Source organism: Gopherus flavomarginatus, chromosome 1 (assembly GCF_025201925.1).
Source record: "Gopherus flavomarginatus isolate rGopFla2 chromosome 1, rGopFla2.mat.asm, whole genome shotgun sequence".
Lineage (NCBI taxonomy): Eukaryota > Metazoa > Chordata > Testudines > Testudinidae > Gopherus > Gopherus flavomarginatus.
The window spans coordinates 171,722,637-171,746,520 of NC_066617.1; the positions used below are offsets into that span (position 1 = coordinate 171,722,637).

Genomic DNA, 23,884 nt, shown 5'->3' on the forward strand with positions numbered 1-23,884 from the left:
GCAAGGTACAACTGCAAAGACTATTTAACCTGTAACATTTCCAGGTTGCTATATGACTATTAATCTTCAAAACAAGAGGAATTATTTCATTTTATGAATGGTCAAATTGATAGATAGGTTACTGAGCCCCTTCAACTCCCACTGACTTTAATAGGACTTAGGTTTCAAGAGCTACTGAACACCTGTGAGAGAGATTTGCTCAAGGCCACAAAGTAACTAGAGACAGTATTAGAAGTTTTAAGAGCTCCTGATTTAGGCCAAATGCTTGATAAATTAGATTCCACAGTTTCTCTCACTGTAAAATACCTTTGATGATGAATCAGGATCCCTTCCGTGAAGAAGGCCTAATACTTGATTGAGGCATGAGGTGAAGTGTTCATATCTAGATTATAAATGAGAAAAATAAACTAAGCTCTTACTTCAATGAAGTAGTTACTAGATTAAACATTTATGAACAGCAGTGGATTAAAAGGCCCTCTCCCAGCCCCATCCCTCGAATAGTTACAAAAAGCCAATAGGAAGAAATAAAAGCCAAAGGAAGCATCCTCAACCTTTTAACCGCTATATTTAAAAAGACTGAGCTATACTTTAAAAATCACTTTCTCCTGAAGCTTGTTTTTGTATTTTAATGTTGCTATCTAAAGAATTTTATTATATTATATATATATATTTTTTTTAGGAACTCAGGATATTGAAGCTTCTTTCATCATTATTTGAAGATGAGTCTAAAACTGCAACTGGCTAATTTTACAAAGCGAAGTCATACCTAGTAAGATAATCTGCAATTTTGGGGTTCTTCAGCAGATCCATGAGTAGATCAACAGAATATTTTCTTGTCAGTGTGCCATCACCGTTTACAAGAATGTTGAATATTAACTGAAATGTCTGATGAATGTTTCGGGCATGGAAGAGCTAATAAAAGGAAATGAGAGCTATTTATGCTACACCACCAATAAATCATCTCCAACTAGTCAAAACAAACTACAGTCAGAAAAACCAACTCAGTCATTATGGTTATTTGATAGTTTTACTCAAAGTTTACAAATTTAAATGAGATTTTCATAACAAGACTCCAAAATATTTTCTTACCTTTTCTCCAACTTCTTCATTTAAAGTAAGGCTTGATAATATTGAAAGTGCAAACACAACCATAGTTAAACTACTATGGGCCAAGAAACTGATCAAGGTACGATAGAAACCCTTTACGTCATTCTATAGCAAAAAGGAGAAACTCATTAGCATTTGACAGTTTTAATGAGAACATAATTGACAGAACTGTCTGAAATAATGATTTATAAATAAGGATTTAACCTAGCCTAAAAACTACTCTACGGTGATACCAAGAAAGAGGTCAGTGAATTACATGGGAAATATAGTATCAGAGGGGTAGCCGTGTTAGTCTGGATCTGTAAAAGCAGCAAAGAGTCCTGTGGCACTTATAGACTAACAGACGTTTTGGAGCATGAGTTTTCGTGAGGGAATACCCACTTCATCGGATGCATGCTCCAAAACGTCTGTTAGAATTCTTTGCCACAGGATTCTTTGCTGCTTTCATGGGAAATATAGAAAATGTAATTTCCACATAAGGCACATACTGGCATGAAAAGTATCCGAAAGGAGATTTTAAGTTAAACTTGGTAAAGAAAAAGGGGAGGGAGGATTTTCACCCTCATTTTGCAAGATAATGGAATGCTATTTCATGAACACAAGTCTTTGTAGATAAAAGTTAGCTATCGTAAATGGACACTCGATTCCTGTCTAATTCAGCTATATTTTTTTCTTTATAAATATCAAGGTTACAATGGAAGTCTACTCTCAGTGTCATCTATGGAAGAATTAACTTCTCCACATACTGGAAATAACTATGTATGCCTCTAAATACTTTGGCAAAGCTGAGGGTAGATTTCACATTTCCATTTTATTCCCTTGTAGTCTTAATTAGAGTGAGAATTATTTGGTGAAAATTTTAGCTTTAGTTTGCCCCAAGAAACCAGGAGCAAGGTGTTAAAAGCCTGTGGAGTAGTTAACTAGGATCCTGTGTACTGTACTTCTGCAGCACTAGACTTCACCTAAAGTCTCCAAACACAATTTTGTGCCATTATCATAGTAGAGAAATTTAAAAAACAACCAAGACAATCCAAATGTAAAGCAACAGGATGATGCTTGAGTTTGCAGGGAAGCTAACTGAGATGTGGATTTCCCCTTTCACTTCAATCTGGCCCCCTGGATTAATTCCACTGGCATGGAATCTGTCGTTCTCTCCCATAAAATGCCACAATTTTTCCACTTTGCTGTGAATTCATCATTCAGCTACAAACCACAGTTAACAGGAACTTGTGCAGTGGTGGTAACAACAATGAAAGGTATATTACTGCTGAATAAACTTGTGTCGATGCAGAATAAGGGCATGAATCCAACACCAAGATCAGGGGCGATTTTTGCTTTTCTTCTCGGAAAGGCAAAAGCCTTTCATATTCAAGTTATGCCAAAAATCAATACTGGTTGCCCAAATTCATCTACAATATTAACATTAAAACAGTCTCATGTTGAAGGTATAGAGAAGATGCCATGCTTTTACAATGACAAAATGTAGCTTCTCCCACAAGATCTCAAATGGTGGGTCAGCTTCAGACCTCAACTTAATCTTTCACTAAAGATGCATGGAAGTGGCATCTGCAATCTGAACTGGGTGGTAGTGGTGTGAACAAAGCACAGAGAAGGGTAGGTGTTCCACATTAAAATTAGGGAAAATCATCAATGGAATAAAGCAGCACTGTAAGCTCTGGAGAGAAAGTTGGAATCTTCACTGCTGCATGAGGGATGAGTGGAAACAGGATGTCTGTGAAAAAGGGAGCTCTAAGTCCTCAAATGATCAGATTTCAACTACTCTCTTCCTTTCCTCTATCCCCAGAAGAGAAAATACATAATCAGAGAAGTTTCTTACCAAAGATTTTATATGAGCTTGAACAGAGAGATTGTGTCGACAAAGATTTGCCAGTAATCCCAAACACGGTATCGTTAATTCATCTTCTGTTGATTGACTAAAAAAGTTCCACAGGACTTAAGAATTTAACAGTTACAGCCATTTAGCTTCATTTATAGATTCAGAATTCAATGAAATCTCCTATGCATAAACATTCATCCATATTACAGTCATGTATTAAAGACATTTATAAACCTGCAATACATATTCACTATGGAAAAGCTACTCACAATACAAAAGGCCAATCACATGACAGTTCACTCATGTCTATGCTCCTAAACCTGCAATGAGCTTCAGGTGCATGTATTAAAGTCACTAGAGCTCTACACAGGCACAGCGATCTGTCAGGACAAAGCCTGTTGTAGAGTTGGTGCCTTAAATTGTGAAATAAGTTTAAATGCCAGGCAGAAGGTGTTCTCACTGCTATTTTAGTTTTTTGGTTAATTTCTTTATCTTATTTCTTCAAAAAGCTCAAATTCTCCTTAAACTCTACCAGCTGCAGAGTAAATGCCCCATCTTTGAATAGTCTTTGCAACAACAGCACTTTGAAAAAGACAAATGTCTGGTGATTTAGAAGTGATTACTACATAATTAATACTACATCCAAAGCTTGTGAAATAACAAATTAATGAAGCTATTAAAGAAAGCTCAGAAATGTGTTTAGCTAAAGAATTCTCCCCAAAAAGAAAACTGAACACATACTTACACATGATGCATTAGGAATAAAATCAATTCGTCAATATTAGTGCTGGCATGGAAAACTCTGACATTGTAGGTTAATTTCTGCAGAAGTTGAATACTCTGAAGAAATAAAACCAAGTCAATTACATAGCTTTCCCACAACATTCTACTTCAGAACACGGACATTTGGTGTTAAGCCTACAGAGCAGGCCTGTACCGCATGCCTCAAAGCCCCAAGTGTGCTGCGCTCCAACCGCTCTCATGGCCAGAGCCACACGTGTCTCTGTCTCCATCTCCCCCTGCCTGGCGTACGGCGGGTGCGTCACTTCTGGGGCCCGCTGAGGCGGAAAGCGCTGGGCACGAGGCAGAGCCAATAAGTGCCGAGCAAAGGGAGGGGCACCCAGCCTGGGCTCAAGCTGCAGCTCAGGGGCAGGGGGGCAGGACTGGGCTGAGACCCTTCCTAAGCACCCCCCTTCGGTTGGGGCGGGGTGGCTACTACACTGGTTGGTCCCAGGGCGGCCTCCGTAGTGATCGGTTGTGGAGGAGGGAGGGTGAACTGTCTGCGAGCAGCCAGGAAATCCCCGGGGGAGGTGTGTGTGTGTGTCTCTGGGTATGTCCACACTACCGGTCGGATTGGCGGTAGCGATGGATTTATCGGGGATCGATTTATCACATTTAGTGTAGACACAATAAATCAATCCTCAATCGCTCTCCCTTCGACTGCTGAACTCCAGCAGTGCGAAAGGCGGAAGCAAAATCAACAGGAGAGCCGCGACTGTCGATCCAGTGCTGCGAGGACACCAAAGTAAGTAATTTTAATTCGATCTAAGATATGTTGACTTCAGCTATGCTATTCTCGGAGCCAAAGATGCGTATCTTAAATTGATCTCCCCCCCAAGTGTAGACCAGGCCACAGTGTCTGTGTGTGTTGCATCTGCCCTGCTTCGACTGCTGCCCCCTTTCCTGGTCTAAGGACCTTCTCCCTCCTCAGCCCTATTACACTATCCCCTCCCCCCACCACGCCCCCAGCTCCCTGCAGCCCCTGTGTTTGTGTTGAGTGGAGGCTGTGTTTCCAGGGGGGGCGGGGCAGCGCAGCGCTGGGGGGGGTGTGTTTCAGTGGGGCTGGGTGGCACTCGGGGTCGGGGAGAGTGTTTCAGTGAGGCTGGGAGTTTCGGCCCTCAACTATTTACTTTGGAGTAACATGGCCCTCGCCGCTTTATGAGTTGTGCAGGCCTGCTACAGAGGATACTTCTCTACAGTTTAATGCAGGGGTTCTCAAACTGGGGGTCAGGACTCCTCAGGGGGGTCATGAGCTTATATTACATGGGCGGGTCGTGAGCTGCCAGCCTCCACCCCTAACCCCCATTCGCCTCCAGCATTTATAATGGTGTTAAATTAAAAACACTTTTTTACAAATTGGGGGGCGGGGGTTGTCAACGCACTCAGAGGCTTGCTATGTGAAAGGGATCACCAGTACAAAAGTTTGAGAACCACTGGTTTAATGCGTCATAAGAATAAGCAGTGTTAATTTTGAGACTTGAATCACGTTTAGGTCTCGTAAGTAGAAAGTTATGGTGTTACAGAAACAATGTAGTATTGATACATGTGGGATATTCACTTAGTATATCTTTACTTATTTAATGAAAGCAAGGTAACAATCTTGGATTAGTACATTTGAATGCTCAAACATGTATGACTTGCTTAGGAATAGGCTGCCCAGTTCTCCCACACAGCTTGGCCAACAAACTTGCAATGAGGTGGAGGGATTCTCTATATTTAACTGGGTTTCAGTGAAGCTCCTGAATTTTTTTTAAACAAATCCCATATAACTATTTAGAGACCTCCAAAATGTAATCTACAGCGGCAATAGTATATTGTAAGTAGACATGAATACTAAGAAGAACAGTATAATTATTTAATACGAAGGTTTTTTCCCCAAAGGAGTATGGCTTTTTTGTCAAAATGGAAATTTCCATAGGAAATGTCTGTTTATAACAAAACTTTTCCTGTAGAAAACATTTTCCAACGAACTCTACTATAAATACCCCCCAACTCCCCTTTTTTATGTGCAGAGAAATGAGCTTACCACTCAACTTCCCAAAGTAGCTAATTTGAGATTTGACTGTAAACGTTTACATAGTATAGCCAAGGATATCACTCAAATATATAACAACTTAAAATTTCTAAGTTAGGGAAGTGGGAACAAATATAAATAGGCGGGTTGCCACCACCGCCATCCTAGACACTTCACTGCTATTTTAAATGGGAATTTTCATACTGAGAGAAGCTTTCATATGTTAAGCACCAGACAAACCCATGAGCTGCCTGAGTCGCCTGGTACCTTAACAGTCCCTCACAGACCCTGTGACCTCTGGAGAATCCCCTCAGATCAAAAGAGATGGGCTGCAATGGTGACTCAGTCTGGTCCCTGCAGATTCCTGTCTAAACACTACCAAAGGAGTGCAGCATTGCAGGCAGATCCTGTTCTTTTGTCTGTCTTCACCATAAAGAAAGAGTTGCAACACAACAAGGATGGCAGAGAAATGACAGCTGGGAGACCAGTACCAGCTAAAAGAAAATCTACAGGGGTTAAAAAAAGCATTGCCAAATGCTCTTGATTAATAAAGAGGACAGACCAAAAATCAGTGAAATCAATCTGGGGAGGACTGCTTTAAGAGGAATGAGTAGGATCTGCCTGCAGCAGTTGATGGCAGAACATAAATGGCAGGGTCTAAAAAAATTCAGCCATTCCCCATTCTGCCTTGGCTGATAGGTCTGGTTCTGCCTTCAAATAGCTGTGAACAGATGGAAGAACAAAAACATGGAGCCACTGTAAGTAACCTGCAGAACTTCAGTGGGAAAAAGCCAGTTTTTCCTTCATTAATGACTGATGCTAGAGTAGACACAAATAAGTTGACCAGCGAATCAGGGTCTATGAGTGATATAAATAACTGTTCTCCCATCTGTGAAAAGGGATAGAGATGTCTGTCTCCATCTCTAGATCTCAAAGCACTTTACAAAGAAGAGTGTTGCAAGAGATGGGGAATTAAAAGAGTCTGTAACAAAAATGTAAAGATGGAAACATGCAAGACAGATATATTGGACTATCAAGAGTGATATTCTTAAAGCTAAATACTTGCTTCAAAATAACAGAAAGTGAACCAACTCCCCCCCCACTAGCTTCTCGAAGTAAACATTGCCAATTTCTAAAGGTTTGGCCACACTTGCAGCTGTACAGCACTGGGAGTTAAAGCTGTCTTCATACAGCTATGTAAGGAAAGCACTGCAGTGTGGCCACACTGACAGCTACCAGCGCTGCAGTGTGGCCACATTTGCAGCATTTGCAGCTGTGTTGGGAGTGGTGCATTATGGGCAGCTATCCCAGCCTTCAAGTGGCTGCAACGGTTGCAACCTGCTTTCCAAAAGCGGGGGTGGGGTGGAGTATGACAGGGAGCGTGGGGGACAGAGTGTGGATTTTTGGAGCCGACACTGTGTCAGCTCCCTGCCTTACAAATTCCGACCACTTCCCCCACCCCTCTCCCATTCACTCTTAAATGCAAATAGCCTTCAGACCAGATAAGCAGCTGCTCCGAGGGACTCCCCCCCACCAACCCCGCCGCCTTGCTGTTTCTCTTCTCAAGCAAACACTAGCTGTGGACATTCTCTGCCTGCCTCTGCTAGAGCAAACAATTGCTGTGTTTGTATTTTAGATAAGCAGCTCCAGGAGCTCGGAGATCACAACAAAACAAAGAGTTCTTTAGTTAAAAGCATTATGGGAAAATTCCGGAGGTCAGTTACAGTGTAGTAAAATTAATCACTGTTTACCCTGGCACTCCAGCTCTGCAGCACCAGCGCTGTTCTCTTTATTCCTCTCCTCCATGTGGAGTACAACCAGCGCTGTAGCCAGGGAGATACAGCGCTGTATGTGCCTTGCCAGTGTGGAAGGGGAGTAAGTTACAGTGCTGTAAAGCCACCATCAGCGCTGTAACTCTCAAGTGTAGCCAAGCCCTAAGTCAATTATTCATGTATATTAGAACAGGGTGAAAACACAAGATAAAAGTAAATAAGTAGTTTACCATAAGTAAATACTGAACAGTTCTAAAACCATTTGTACGTAACTTAGATACTATGATGATGGTGTTGTAGACAACTTTGACACAGTAAACAAAATATACAACTTAAATACTTCGATTCTATATATCAGGGAGATTACCTTGAACAGCGTTTCTTGCATGCAGCCACAGACTCCTGGGCAGTGACTGGGGCAGGAAAGCAGTGGCCCTTCTCCTGGGGCTGCCAGCAGGGGTTGGGCCCTGTTCCTTTCTGGAGCCACAAATGCCTGAGTAGCAGGCAGCTGACGTGAGTTCCCCATATTCCCAGGGGCAATGGGGCTTGGCCTTCCAGCTTCTGCCTGGGGTAGTGGGTGGCAGGCTCTGGCTGTGGGGCTCCAGCCCCCCGGCTGCCATGCTTCAAGCTCAGGCTGCAGGCTCACCAATCCCACAATGTCGCTGGACCCTGACACTTCCCGGGCCCTCCACTGCCCCTGGCCCCTGCTGCCTCGCTACCCGCCTCTCTATCCAGGGCTTAATTTGTTGCCCAGCTTGTGCCAGGGCTGAGTAATTCTGCTGTGAAAGGCGATATTTGTATGTTTGTTAACATCACTCTTCACTGCCTCTGAGCCATACAGTAAGTCTGAGATTTAAAGTGATATTAGCAAACATACAAGTACTAGTTTTCACAGCAGTAGACTTACCAGCTAGCAAGTCTAAAAAAAGAGAATAAAAAAAGCAAAAGAAACAACAAAAAAGACAAGACCAAGCAAAGCATCTTATTTTGTTTCTATTCTGTTTATGTCCAGTAAAGAAGAGACACAATTGTACATTATTTTTATTATCGAGTCAGCAAAAAAACCCTATTTAAATAAATTACGATTTGGACATGTATATGTGCATTTGTTTTTCCTAAAGTATTTTAAGAAAAATTGTCAGAGCACCCACCACCAAGAGTTGGTGGCTGCACTCTAAGGCTACCTAAACATTTCTTGTGAGAATCCCTGACCTTGAGTTTCCTAAAATGCACGATTTTCATTAGGGATCACTGCTTATTAAAAATACAGCATTTTGGTTTTGTTATAAATTTGAGAATAGACTCTTTAGAAGAATTAACTCTAGGATACCGATAAAATATTAAGAATTACTTTGTCTTACCTGTACCAAGACTGGATCATTAGGATTGGTAGAGCTTCGGTGAACCACTCCTGCCAGCACACTAGTCAAATTATAAGTATTTTGAAGAGCCTCTCTGGTCTCTTTGTCCAAAACTACAGTGTAAAGGCATTTGTTAAAGTCCTGCACAACAGCAGTTAATAATAAAAGCAATATCAGCTAGCAGTCTGAGCACTGAATTGGGAACCAGTAACTCTGAGCTCTAACCCTAGTTTTGTTGTTTTTTTTTTTAAACCAGCTCCATAACTTTTTACATGCTCTGTGACCAAGAGCAAGTAAAAACTTCTCTCTGCTTGTTCCAGATTACCTTCTGCCCAAATGCAACATGGGACCACTGCCACTTACTTCACAGGATATTGTAAGGACCATTCTACCCTGTCTAAAAAACCCTCTTGAAGTATTATAGGCCAGCTGCACAAAACTGACAAGCAGCTTTATTAACCTACACATAAAAATCTACTTGTGGCTCTTCATCCAAGATTGGGTGGGGGAGGACCCTCAAAACTAAGTTTACTCACAGATCACACACTGTAAGATAGAACTACTCTTCACTCTAGTGAGTAAACAAGCAGACTTTTTCACTCTTTACTAGAGTGAAGGCATTTTTCTAGGTTACTGCTACACATTTAAAAAAAACCAAAAAGAAACAACAACAACAACAGTTTCAAGCTCTAGGAATCCATAAAAATCCTTACCAAAAAAAAAAAAAAAAAAAAAAAAAAAAAAAAGATTTAAAACAGACTCCATCTACCCCATATCATATCGACATATAACCAGATGTAATAAACCTAAGACCACCAGCCCCCTTCAAATGCTCTGCAACCTCATTCGTTTCTCAACTTTTATGGGCTAAATGTCAAAGAAAAGATCATCCTTCAAGCATGCCCTGGAGATTGGCTTGAATCAGCCTGAGTCTGTTAAAGAGCAGAAGCAAGTTCCAACTGTGCAGCCCCGTAACAAATGCCCTGCCAGCAACCCTCTCTTTTATACCTCAGACACTTCTGCTAACTGCAACTGTGGAAGAATCCCAAAGGGAAAGCAGGTGTCGAAGAAAATGAATACTGCAAGTGTCATTCATCAGTTACACAAGCTAGGTTGATGGAGAGGGATAGCTCAGTGGTTTAAGCACTGGCCTGCTAAACCTAGGGTTGTGAGTTCAATCCTTGAGGGGGCCATTTTGGAAACGGGGGTAAAAATCTGGGGATTGGCCCTGCTTTGAGCAGGGGGTTGGACTAGATGACTTCCTGAGGTCCCTTCCAATTCTATGAGAGGGAGAAAAACCCTCAAGCTTTCGAACGTAAGACAACCACTAACTATATGGATTTAGGAACAAACTTCTCCTATGGGTGTATCAGATAGCTGTCAAGCACAAGAGCTTTTACATAATTCACTGAAACATCTGGTATGGGCCATATTAGAGACAATACTAAACCAGATGGATTTTTTTTTTCTGATTCAGTCTGGCAATTTCTGTGCTCCCATAGAATGCAAGATATCACACATTGCCAGGAATAAGATATTAGAAAACTAAATACTTATTATTTTATTTTATTACAGTACCGAGTTAATTATTCCCCATCCCTCAAATCAATTTGCACAGATAATATACAAATATAGCAGATAACTCACATGCGCATGCAACCTGTCACTGATTCCAACTGTTTTAAGACTTATTAAAAATCTTGCCTTAATTCCCCTAAGAGAAAACTTAAAAGATTTGAACAAGTTACCTAGTTGTGACAACAAAGTAATCACAGACAGGATTAGACATGGACTTATATTTGGGTCCTCAATGAGCTCTACTAGACAGCTGAGACATTCACTTGGCAGAATTTGGTTTGATGCAAACAATCTTGTTAGCTTCAATCCAGAGATAACCTAAAAAGACATTTTAAATTAAATAAGTATTATATAACTGCAACAATATGTGTCTTAGTTCAGAGGGGAATCATATTTTCAGTTCAATATAATATACTGCCAACACCAGTGGCATCATTGTCAGCACACGGATACTTTCACTTGCCTCTTTTAGCTCACTTTTGTTGAATTTGTATAACTCTGGAAATATGTTTTTCATTACTGTATGTGTGTCCTTAATATTTGAAAAACATGTATTTCTTCTGTTTCAGACTCATAAACAGTTGGTTTATTTTGTGCACAGCACTACCAATTATACCAGGGGGAATTGATTTTAAGTTAACAGCTGCTGCAGCGTGAACACAAATCATTACTAGTTTACAAATACAAAAATACTACAAGTCTGTATTTGTACATAAGAAACATACAGCACCAGGTAAATTACCCACCAGTTTATGCATCTTTTAGGATAAAAAAAATATTGGTTTTACATAGCCTGGAAATGTATTGTCTGAACAGAAGGTTTGAAAACTAGTTCCCAATTAAATATGATAGATTAATTCACAGTAAGACACAGAATTTCAATAAAAAGCATTATTCTGTACAAAGATATGAAATATTCACAAACAACATTTTGCTAATCCGTTGCATTGAAGAACCAGGGCAGGAAAGACTGAACTCTGTTTCTTCAACTCAAATTAGGGGGTGTCAAAGAATGACCTGTTTTCTTTAATTAGAACCATCAAATTCACTAAAACACGATGGAATTAATCTCATTTTAACTCTACAGCCCATACCATGGAATAGTTTGCTAGAAATAGTATATACACTAGACAACAAAAAAAGTTATAGCAGTTATGTCTACAGTTGGTTGCTATAGACAATGAAGAAAAAATGAACAAACATGAAAGAGTTACAGACATACTCATTAAAACATTAAATTAATTACCTGCATTTGAGCATATTTTGAAACTTAGGCAATTGACAATTTCAGTTGTAAAACATTCATGTACGACTCATAACTCGCACCAGTAGACTGTCAAGTGCATTTTGGGAAAATAAAGTTGATTAGGGTTTTAACTGGGGCTGTCAATTAATCGCTGTTAACTCACACAATTAACTCAAAATTAATTGCAATTAATCACAGTTTTAACCGCACTGTTCAACAATAGAACAACAATTGAAATTTATTAAATAGTTTGGATGTTTTTCTACATTTTCATATATATTGTATTCTGTGTCGTAACTGAATTCAAAGTGTATATTTTATTACAAATACGTGCACTGTAAACATGATAAACAGAATAAATAGTATTTTTCAATTCACCCCATACAAGTCCTGTAGTGCAATCTCTTTAGCGTGAAAGTGCAACTTACAAATAGAGATTTTTTTGTTATATAACTGCACTCAAAACCAAAACAATGTAAAATTTTAGCGTCTACAAGTCCTACTTCTTGTTCAGCCAATCGCTCAGACAAGCAAGTTTGTTACATTTATGGGAGATAATGCTGCCCTCTTCTTAATTACGAGATCACCAGAAACTGAGAACAGACATTTGCCTGGGAATTTTGGAGCTGGCATTGCAAGGTATTTACATGCCAAATATGCTGAACATTCATATACCCCTTCATGCTTCAGCCACCATTCCAGAGGACATGCTTCTATGCTGATGATGCTCGGCATGTGTCATAAACAGATAAGTAAGAGTTAATAGAACAAAAGTGCTTCATATCTCTTTTGCCTGGAAAGGGTTAACAAGAACAGTGAGCCTGGCTGTCACCTGACCAGAGGACCAATCAAAGGACAGGATACTTTCAAATCTTGAGGGAGGGAAGTTTTTGTGCGTGCTGTTAGAATTTGGTTGTTGTTCACTCTGGGGGCTCAGAGGGATCAGACGTGCAACCAGGTTTCTCTCCAATCTCTCCGATACAGGCTCTTATAAGTTCAGAACAGTGAGTACTAGATAAATAAAGCGAGTTAGGCTTATGGTTGTTTTCTTTATTTGCAAATGTGTATTTGGCTGAAAGGAGTTCAAATTGGTATTTTGCTGAAAAGATTTTAATTTGTACTTGTATACTTAGGCTGGGAGAGTATTCCCAGTGGCTATAGCTGAAAGACCCTGTACTATTCCATTTTTTGAATTTAGAAAGATAAATTTTACTATTTTTCTCTCTTTAATTAAAAGCTTTTCTTGTTTAAGAACCTGATTGTTCTTTTTGTTCTGGTGAGACCCCAGGGAACTGGTGGGGAGAAAGGAGGGAAGGGGGAGAGAAAGGTTAATTTCTCTCTATGTTAGGATTACTTTCTCTCTCAAGGAGAATCTGGGAGGCGGAGAGAGAAGGAGGGGGGAAGGTAAATTTTCCTCTCTGTTTTAAGATTCAAGGAGTTTGAATCACAGTGATCTTCCAGGGTAACCCAGGGAGGGGAAGTCTGGGAGAGGCAACGGTGAGGGAAAGGGTTTACTTTCCTTGTGTTAAGATCCAGAGGGACTGGGTCTTGGGGGTCCCCAGGCCAGGTTTTGGGGGGACCAGAGTGTACCAGGCACTGGAATTCCTGGTTGGTGGCAGTGCTACAAGTACTAAGCTGGTAATTGAGCTTAGAGGAATTCACGCTGGTACCCCCATCTTTTGGACGCTAAGGTTCAGAGTGGGGAATTATACCATGACAGCATGGAATTAAATTTGTTAATTAAATTTGTGATTGATCTCTTTTGGTGAGATATGTCCCCTGCTCTGTTTTACCCACATTCTTCCATATATTTCATGTTATAGGAGTCTTGAATGATGACCCAGAACGTTGTTCATTTTAAGAACACTTTCACTACAGATTTCACAAAATGCAAAGAAGGTACCAATGCTTGATTTCTAAAGATAGCTACAGCACTCAACCCAAGGTTTAAGAATCTGAAGTGCCTTCCAAAATCTGGGAGGGACTACGGGTGGACAGCATGCTTCCAGAAGTCTTAAAAGAGCAACACTCTAATGCGGAAGCTACAGAACCTGAACCACAAAAAAGAAAATCAACCTTCTGCTGGTGGCATCTGACTCAGATTATGAAAATGAACATGCGTCGGTCCACACTGCTTTGGATTGTTAATGAGCAGACCCCATCATCAGCATGGATGCATGTCCTCTGGAATGGTGGTTGAAGCATGAGGGGACATGAATCTTTAGCACATCTGGCATGTAAATATCTTGTGATGCCGGCTCAACAGTACAATGTCAGTTGACAGCCCGTTTTCACATGTATTTGGATTTTTTTAAAACCCTATCCACAGGGCTGGGAAAGGAGGCTTTAACTGTAAATACATACGTTATAATATAGGAAATTGCTTCATTCAAGTCTCACCCCATGGCTTTTGTTTGTTAATATTTATAATTTTTAGTTATGAAATGACCCCAATATATAATCTGTAGATCAAACTAAGAAGTGCTTTGGAGTCCTTAAGAGACTTCATAAATGCAGAATACTATTATTAAATGACAGCAAGAAAGTATTAGCTTATCTTCTACAGGAACAGTCATCCTGACGCTTTGATCAATTTAAGAAGTTAAAAAGTCTCAAGTGTATACCTGCCTTTTAGCTCCCTTACAGTTTTCATTGTTTTGTTTTATCAATATATATTTTTCTTAAATATACTCTGTCTATGCTCATATGAAGAGTCCAAACGAAAATAGGACAAATTGACTTACACAGGGGAAGCTATAAAACTGATCATACTCAAAAAGTAATTAACTATATACAGAAATAAAGTATCCCTCTAATGTCAGTTACAGCTATAGGCCAAGTTGTGTTCTCAGAAACAACAATATTTCCAAGGAGAGGTGCAATTTTAAAGACAATGATTTCTTTAACAAGAACCAGCAGCAAACATGGGAAGAGACTCTATAGAGGTAGGGGGCAATCAGAGCAGGGGCTCAATGGTCCATGCAGGGGCAAGAACAGCCTGGCTGAACTAAGCTAGTCTCCTTTATAACTGCATTTGCAATCCAGTTGCAACTGCAAATTAATTCAACAACAACAAAAGGCAAGGGTGGGGAGAAGAGGATCAAGGCGACTAAATAAACAAAAATACAGGGTGCAAGACCCCAGGAACCTGATGGGGCTGCCGCTGTAACTTTGCCAACCCCTAGCATTTACATAAAAAGCCAGGCACAAAGACACAACCAGGAAAAGATTTAAGAAGCAGCACAGACTGGGAAGGCTCGTTTTGCTACCCAGGACCACACCACGGGGTGGGCGAGGTTAAGGCATCTAAGTCACGTTTCCAAGCTCAACACAGATTTTTTTAAAAGTGACCCGCCCCGCCCCGCTGATCCTGGGACTCCCGGAGCTGGGGCTTTAAGAAAACACGCCCACAATACTGTGGGACCCACAGGAACTCTTTCCCACCGAGCAGAGAGAGAGGCCAGCGCGGCGGGCAAGGAACTCCCAGCCCGACGAGGGGTGTGAGACAAGAGCTGCGCGTTTCCCAGCCCCGTCTCTCCCGGGGGCCACGGGCCGACCGCGCGCTCACCTCCAGACTGCGCTGCAGCTGCGCCGCGTGGGGGGCGCTCTTGGCGGCCCGGTACTGGGCGGCGGCCAGCAGCAGGGACTTCATACAGGCCGAAGCGTCCATGCCGCCCGCGCCCCGCCTCGCTCGGCGCCTCACACGCGCAGCCGGCTCCCAATCGTATTTGGCGCCCGCGCCGCCATCTTAGCTCCGAGAGCGTCCGGACCCGGAAAGCCAGCCCGCCCCGCGCGGTGCATCACGGGACCGCGCTAGCTGAGACGGTCGCCATGGCGCTGTGGGTGGGTGGCCATGCGCGGGCAGCCTGGGAGCTCGGCCCAGCGGGCGGGGCGGAGTCAGGTTCCTGCCGGTGCATGCTGGGAACGGCGGCCGCCATCGCTTTGTGGGGGTAGAGCCCCGCCCGCTTCCTATGCCGGTTGGAAGTGTGGCCGCCATTGCTCTGTGGGGGTTCGCTCCCAAGGCGGGGAGACTAGGCAGCAGCTGGGTGCGTTGTCATTATGGGCAGGGGCGGCTGTAGGCATTTTGCCGCCCCAAGCACGGCAGGCAGGCTGCCTAGGGGAGCTCCGCAGAACCAGCGGACCCTCCGCAGGCATGCGGCCCAGGGCACCCTGCCTGCCGCCCTGGCGGTGCCGGCCGGCAGAGCGTCCCCCGCGGCTTGTTGGCCCAGGCACGCGCTTGGCTTGCTGGGGCTGTAAACGCTGCGTGTGATGGGACTCACTTAAAGCCCATGGGGGGGGGGGGAGTCCCGGCACCGGTGGGTGGGAACAGGGTAGCTGCGAGCTGGGCCTGCTTCAGTGCAACACCCTCTGCTCCACCCACGTGGGGGGAGGGTGCATCTGCCTGCTTGCTGCTCCGCTGGAGCCACAGTGTCCCCAGCCACCCTCGCCCTGACCCAGCCGGTATCCTGACAGATGCCTGTCGTGCTGCCCAGCCACCTAACAAGGCAGGATGCTGTCCATGGGCTGTGGAGGCTACATGAGCACTAAGTGTTACTGGCCCCTGGTTTGGGCGACCTGGCCAGTTAGCACGACACCTGCTCTATGGAACGTGAAAGTAGCACTGATAGAAAGTATCTCATGCAGGGAACCCATAGTATAGTTTTGCATTGTTACGAAAACGTTGTGGGCTTTAGGCATCTGAAAACCAGCACAATGCTTTCTGTGTGCAGAGGTGTTGGAGTATTGCTCCCAGCATATTAGACAGACAAGGTGGGTGAGGCAATATCTTTTATTGGACCAACTGCTGTTGGTGAGAGAGAAACTTTCAAGCCAAACACAGCTTTTCTTTATGTCATCTGCTTTGTGAGGCCATAAAAGCATGTCTCTTGCACCAACAGAAGTTGGTCCAATAAAAGCTATGACTTCTTGACACTTTATGCCCTTCAAATGTATGGCACAGTAGAGTGAGTCTGTGAAGTTCCCCCAGCATAGGGAAAATGTGATAGGCAGGAGAAGGGGTGGTAAAAGGAAAGGTTTAGGTAACACATTCGGCCAGAAGGGGGAGAGCTCAGTTAATACGAGGGACAGGACATCTCCTAATTTAAATCAAGGGGCAGAAGACAGTGAAAAACAGGCTGCCTAGGCTTCATCCCCTACAATTTTCTCAATATAGTAACCCATCCCTCCTATTCCACCCTCTAGAAAAACAGCCTTCTCTTTGGATTAAATGATTGTTAACTCTTTAGCTCACATGATAGCAATCTGTACTGGAATAGTGAAGGTTTAAGGCTAACCCTGCTATGATTCTTAGGGAGAAATTAGTTGTTAAAGTTGAACGCAAAATTTATTTTTTACCTTTTTTAATTAAAAAAAGCAAATAAATAATAAACATTATTTGAGAGTCAAGTACTCAAAAATTAGGAAATGCAAATGCAAGCTTATTTTCACCTGCATATATGTAGTGTGATATAGCCTTTAATTACATGATTATATACTTTTTCCCACTACAGCCATGCCTCATTCAGTGTACAGATGAATCCATAAGGGGAGCAGAATTAAGCCTGCACAAGCAACTATAAATCTATCATTTGCTAATCTTTGCATGCTTGAATTTTCTACCTAACACTTTTAATAGTTTGCGTGTAATACAGGTGATAGTTTGCCAGAATCCCTCAAGAAAAAGCTAATAAATCCTTGATAGGTTCCAGTCCCTGCTTGAGCTGCACATGGAAGAGTTTGCCTCTGGCATCAAAAGCCTTTCCAGTGAAAATGATAGTGTAGTTTAAGCCAACAAGGAACATTTGTTAATCCATTTAAAAGATTTGTTTTGAGATGATCTCTTAATTATGGTCAGTTGCTGTTGCAGAAACTCACCAGCTCTGCCGTTCAGCTGCAGACGAAATGTTCTGGCCATGCCCTATACTGTCCTACAACTGTAGGCTTGCTGAATGCTCAGTAAGAGAGAGAGAGAGGCTTACAAGGAAAGATCAGATGGTGTCATTATGAAACAGTTAATCATCTCTAAACTGTTCCTCGTTAGGAAAGACATCCCTAATTTTAGATTCTAATTTACTTTATGTACACACCTGGTGTTCTCACTTTGATTACTGAGTTAGAAATACTTAAGAAATTGAAATCAGAAATTCTTCTGGAGGCTGAAGAAATTGGTACAACACTCAGAGCTCCCTCCACTATCATCTTTCACTTGAACTCTATCTTATGTTATATTCCACATTGGGTCATTAGACTATCAAGCAGTATGGGCTAAGGAATCACCACAAATAACTGCTTGTTCCTGTGTCTACAAGCAGTTTTCAAAAGATCTTGGGGTTGTCCTTAAGGTTGACTCCAAGCAATTTAATGGTTTTTAAACCTGCCTACATTGAATCTTGTCATATTTTAATCCTCACTTAATATGCATTACATCTGCCTACTGTGGGGTTCTTATACCTTACTCTGAAGCATCTGATACTGAACACTATGAAAAGCAATGTAATGGAGTAGACGGACTTCAGTTTGATGCAATCTGGCAATTCCTATGTATTAGAAAACACATTTTTACTAGACAGATTGTGAGAGAACAAGATTTTTTTCCTCAAACTTCCAAAACATTAAAACCAATAGTGAGTAAATGTAAAATTACAGTTTATTTGGCTCTCTTATGTTGTTTCCAAGGCTGTGCTGGATTAGGGGAAATGAAAATTAGAGCAATGCGAAGTCTTTAGGCAAATGGTTAATTTTGCCAAAAATCCATTTTTCATGGCTCTGAAGTGATTCATTGAATTTGACTCAAGTTTGCAAATAGCTTTAGCTGAAAAAAGAAAAAAAGGAAAAGAAGAAACTTTCAAGAGTTAAAACAGTTCATTTCAGCCATTTTAAAATGAACTATTTTGTTTGGCCATTTTTAAATGAAACGAAACGTTTCAATTTTTCATTTGGAAACAGCATTTCATTTTGAAATTTAGCTAATTTTAACAAAAACTATCCAGAAAACTACCCCTTCCCCCAAAATGTTGTTTCAGATCAAATGAAATGTTCTGTTCAATCCAATGTGAACCAAATTGGATAGGGAAGGGGTGGAGGAGTCTCCAAAAATGAAAAATCAGTTATTCATGTGCTGGGCCTGGAAACATTAAGCTTTTGAAAAGCAGAATGCCCCCTTGAAGCACTGGGTGGGGGCAAAGTGGTACTGTAGCTTTGAATAGCTATAGCCAGTGTTTCCCCCATGCCATCATCCCCAGCATGCCATGCAGTGGGAAACATTTAGTGAATAATGACTGACAATATCCTTCTGAAGTTGTGCAATGTATTCCAGTGTCTTCCACTGTGCATCTAGCTACAGTGGTGTATAGGCCCATAATATGGCAAATTTGAAGACATTTTCTAATTACAAACAAAAATTCTCATTATAGTTCAGGCCCTTCCCTGGGCAGATGCCCATTGCATTGTGATTTGGTTTTTGGAAAAAAAACTGGGTAAGGTAGGAAATTAATCTTAAAATTTAAGAGATTGGGGAGAAGGGAAGAAGGATTAGCAATAAATTCAGTAGGAGATTGGAGGCCTCAGATTTTAAACATTTAATTAAAGGCCGTGTTTAAAGTGGTCTGAAAAAAAGTGCACGTAGGGGAGTCTTTTTCTACAGAAATGAAAGTAAAATCTGTTCTACACCCCTCCAGCCCCACCTCAATTCTGCATTCTCCACCTCTGCTTCTCCTGGGGCTCATCACCCCCTCTCCCAGGCCTACGTGGCCTGCAGCAGGATCCCCTTGTGACAGAATACACCCATTTTCACACCTTACACACTGTTGTACTAATCTTTGTGAAAATATGCCTTTTGAGATATCATTTGAAAAACTAAAGGTGCTGGTCAATAATATGTTGAGCTGTATATAGCAACATTAGATGTAAAGTTATGAACATGTGCTGAACTCATGACTATAGTATGTTTACCAGACAAGTCTGAGGAGTGGGTAAGCCTGGTTCTCAAAAACAAAGGACAAACTGACCCCTTTAGCCAGGTGTCATCAAAGCTGATGGGCCATCACCTGTCAAGTGGCCATTTTTTGGCAAAGAAGGGAAGTGGGAACAAACAGATCTACATCTTATCAAACAACAGCATGAACCCTCTTTCACCACAAGACAGCTTGCTGCTGTCCTCACAGCGAGAAGAAACTTTATCAGGAAAATGCATTTCAAAGGGTGACCGAACTATAAAAGTGAGGGGCAAAAACACCCATAGTTATCTCTCCCTGTCCATTTCTCTCTCTCCCCTTCATCCAAGATGACAAAAGAAACAGCCTCTGGACTTGGGGAGATCCTGGTCTGAGAGTTTGATCAGCCATGGTACTGGGAACACATGGTAAGAGATTTCACCTTGAACTAAGTCTAGTTTGTTACGTTTTAGTACTAGGAAGAGTATTTTCTTTATTTCTTTGGTAACCATTTCAGACTTTAATGCCTTATGCTTGTATTCACTTAAGCCTCTGTGTAATTTAATAAACTTTTTTATTCATTAATCAAAACTAATCCAGTGTTGTTTTTAAACTGACTTGTGTGAGTAACTCCAGTTAGGGTAGCAGACTGTTGTATCTGCTAAGTGGGGCACCAGACCTAATATATCTGGACTGGCAAGGAGAGGGCTGGACTGTGCAGAATACATGTTTTGGGAGAAAATTTGGGACTGGGAGGGTGTTGGGATCACTCTGCAAGTAGTAATCAAAGCTAGCGAAAGCCAGAGTGAGACTAACATGTGGCTGGCAGGTTACAGCTATACACAAACTCTCAGGGTGTGACCTGCCTGCAGTTTATCTGTTTGAGAGAGACCCAGGCGGGAGCTACAGCTACAAAGTATTGTGAGGCACTCCAGTTTGCAGGGCAAGGGTGAAACACCCCCTCAGTGGTCTGGATTGCTCCCTGAAATGTCATACCCCAGTACCTCTTCCAGGCTGGGTTCAGTAGGGAGGGGAGGGAAACAGCAGAGCCATCCTCTTGCTCACAGGACGGAAGGAGGGAGCAGAGCCATCCTAAGAGGATGGCTTATTTCTGTTCCCCTCTCCCCCTTCCCTTGAGAGCCACTTTGGCTCCTCAGAAGAGCCAGGCAGATCTTTTCCCTCCTTCCTGCAGCAGTTCTGATCTCTTGCTCTTCCCTGGGAGGCAGATACGTAGGGCAGGCAGACAATGAAATCAGCAAGGTTTTTGCCTCAGACAGGGCTGAAGTCTGCATCCCTGAGCTAACTGGCTCAAGCTGTAGCAATATTTTTAGCTGGGTCTGTGACCCAGCACTCCTTAAGCACTGGTAATAGAATAACATACAAAAGCCCTTCATCTCTAGGTCACCTATTCAAATCCAGCCCAGATTGGTAGTGACCAACAGTCATTACCATCCTAAAGTTGTTCAGTAGCCTGGGTGAAATGACACTGTCAACTCTGGTCTAGAGAATAAGTGTTTATCTCAGAAAAACAACATCACTTCATTGATAGCAACTGGTTCCACGGAAAGTCTCGACATTGGCTAAAAGTTGAAGAGGAAATCAAACTAATTTTGATTCACAAGGGCCCCTCCAAGTTAGAGTTAAAGTACATTGGAGAAGAGAGGTAGACAAGCTTGTGGTTTCCTGTGCTGTACTGTATCTAAGGCTATCTAAAAGTCAAGAAAAGGGAGCAAAGAATCCTGTGGCACCTTATAGACTAACAGACGTTTTGGAGCATGAGCTTTCGTGGGTGAATACCCACTTCCTCAGATGCATGTGCATCTGAAAAGGGAGTGACTCATTCTCTGCAGCTTTCAAGATAGAGTCTTTCCCCAGAATTAAATCTGACGTTCAACGATATTTTACTCATTCAGTATATATGGCCTGTGTTGACCTAATATGTTCATTAGAAAACACCTAGCAAAAATTTTTGCAGGAGTGAAATTAGTGAGCTAACTTAGTGAACTTTATTGAGCTCATTTGCAAGAAAAATGGATGGTCTTTTGCTGTTTTGTTTTTTTAAACATACATGTAGTGCAATACCTGCCTAGGACACTGGCATAAAGCTACCTCTTATATATACAGCCATGAGCTTTCCCTGAAACCTTTATAGCATTAATACCCCACTCATTATTTCAGGCCATTATCATCATCTAGTCTGACCTCCTGCGTAACACAGACCATGGTTGGGCCTTGATCTCTTGCATGCAAGTATGAGAAACTTGGGCCCATTTTCCTGATGCTCAAGGCCCGTGAATTATCTAGAAACATGTCATGATTTTAATGACAGATAAGACATCTGACTATATATTCCTCCCAACTGCCAATAATCTCACACATTGTCCAAAGAGCAACTACTGCATAGTCCAATGAGTCCTGTATCGGTACAAGTGGGTATTTTGGCTCAGTTTATCTTCATACCCTCCCGCTCCCCTCTTTTAGGGCCTGATCCTGCAAAGTGCTGACTGCTTTGTGCTTCTACTGACATCTACTGCACTTATTACTTCCAACTTCACAGGATCGAGTCCCTCATTCTCTCACATGTTCTTCCAAAGGATATGTAATTGGCTCACCTATTCTTCAGGCCATGGAGAACTGAACACAGCTTTTTGTGGAGCTTAGTCCAATGATGTACCATACTGTAATCTGGGAACCTGAACACTGCTGGCTCTTAGCTGGAGTCTATACTAAAAAGTTAGGTCAACTCAGTTACGTCACTCAGAGGAGTGAAAAATCCACACTTCCGAGTGACATAGTTAAGATTGCTATGCTTATAATAAGCATACAGAATTTTTAAAAAGGGGTGTCATAAACAGATGGTTGAGGGTTAATGTCTCTTTTACTTGTAAAGGGTTAAGAAGCTCAGTGAACCTGGCTGACACCTGACCAGAGGACCAATGGGAGGACAAGATACTTTCAAATCTTTTTGGAGGGAAGTCTTTCTTTGTGCTGTTTGTTTTGTTCATTGTTCGCTCTTGGAAAAAAGAGGGACCAGACTCTCCAAATCTTTCTGAATCAGTCTTTCATGTTTCAAACTTGTAAGTAGCCAGGCAAGGCGGATTAGTTTTATGTTTGTTTTCTTAACTTGTAAATGCGTCTTTTGCTGGAAGGATTTTTACCTCTGTTTGCTATAACTTTGAATCTCAGGCTAAGAGGGGGGGAGAGGTCCCTCTAGGCTAAATGAATCTGAATACCTTGTAAAACATTTTCCATCCTAATTTTACAGAGATAATTTTTACCTTTCTTTCTTTAATTAAAAGCTTTCTTTAAGAACCTGATTGATTTTTTCCCCTTGTTTTAAGATGCAAGGGAATTGGGTCTGAACTCACCGGGGATTGATGGGGCAAAAGGAAGGGGGGGAAGAATAATTCCTCTTTGTTTTAAGATCCAAGGAGTTTGGATCAGTGTAGCCTCTCAGGGTAACCCAGGGAGGGGAAAGTCTGGGGGGAAAAAGAGGGGAGGAAAGCTAATTTCTCCTTGTGTTCAAATCCAAAGGGTTTGGGTCTTGGGTTCCCCAGGGAAGGTTTTGGGGGAACAGAAAGTGTGCCAAACACTATATTTTTGGCTGGTGGCAGCGTACCAAATTTAAGCTGGTAATTAAGCTTAAAAGCAATCATGCAGGTCCCCACTTTTTGGATGCTAAAGTTCCAAGTGGGGAAAAAACCTTGACAAAGGGACAAGGCAATACACCATGTTTGAGAGTACAGTTCAAGCATTAAAATTTGTATATGCTTCCAATTACCACCCCCCTGCTCCAAAAGGTTCTGCAGCTGGATCTTATAGTTACCAGTCCTTAGTGTTGCTCTGTCACTTCCAGTGGTCAGCTGAAACCACACACGAGGGAGGGGAAGCTGTGCTCTGTCAAATGCGTTCGAAGCTCTGACGTTGATGCAGAATGAACCCAAAGTCCCATGGCAATACATCCTTTTTTATAGTAATAAGTTCCCGTACAAGTTTTGGACCTTGCTGTGTTATACCAGAGCTGTGCAAAGTTGCTTTAATTAGCATTATTTGGGTTGTTACTGGGAGTTATTCGCAGCTGTTTCATATCTCATCCCTCTGGCTTCACTCTATCTTGTTCTTGGGGTATATGGCTTTGCTTTAGGGTTGTTAATTTGCCATTTGGGTGAAAGTTGGTGCCTCTTGACTCCTCCACTCCCTTCTTGACCATCTGACCTAGCTGGTTGTTCTTTCTTAGTTAATTACCGTACATTCTTCA

General features: G+C 42.0%; 1 protein-coding gene across 2 annotated transcripts in view; it reads right to left on the reverse strand.

The window, feature by feature from the left end:
- The window catches only part of CIP2A (cellular inhibitor of PP2A), a 35,492-nt gene extending 20,102 nt beyond the window's left edge, over positions 1 to 15,390 (reverse strand). Inside the window, exons 1-8 of one of the 2 annotated variants that reach the window (XM_050957386.1) lie at positions 15,264 to 15,390; positions 10,620 to 10,767; positions 8,872 to 8,984; positions 3,690 to 3,784; positions 2,945 to 3,041; positions 1,090 to 1,212; positions 767 to 912; positions 307 to 382 (exon numbers count right to left, since the gene is read on the reverse strand). In XM_050957386.1, coding sequence (XP_050813343.1) covers positions 307 to 382; positions 767 to 912; positions 1,090 to 1,212; positions 2,945 to 3,041; positions 3,690 to 3,784; positions 8,872 to 8,984; positions 10,620 to 10,767; positions 15,264 to 15,365 — 900 coding nt within the window. In that variant the 5' untranslated portion in view covers positions 15,366 to 15,390. Of the gene's footprint in view, positions 1 to 306; positions 383 to 766; positions 913 to 1,089; positions 1,213 to 2,944; positions 3,042 to 3,689; positions 3,785 to 8,871; positions 8,985 to 10,619; positions 10,768 to 15,263 lie in introns of those variants that run through there. The other variant, XM_050957395.1, reaches the window with a different exon arrangement.
- Between the last annotated feature and the right edge of the window lie 8,494 nt (positions 15,391 to 23,884).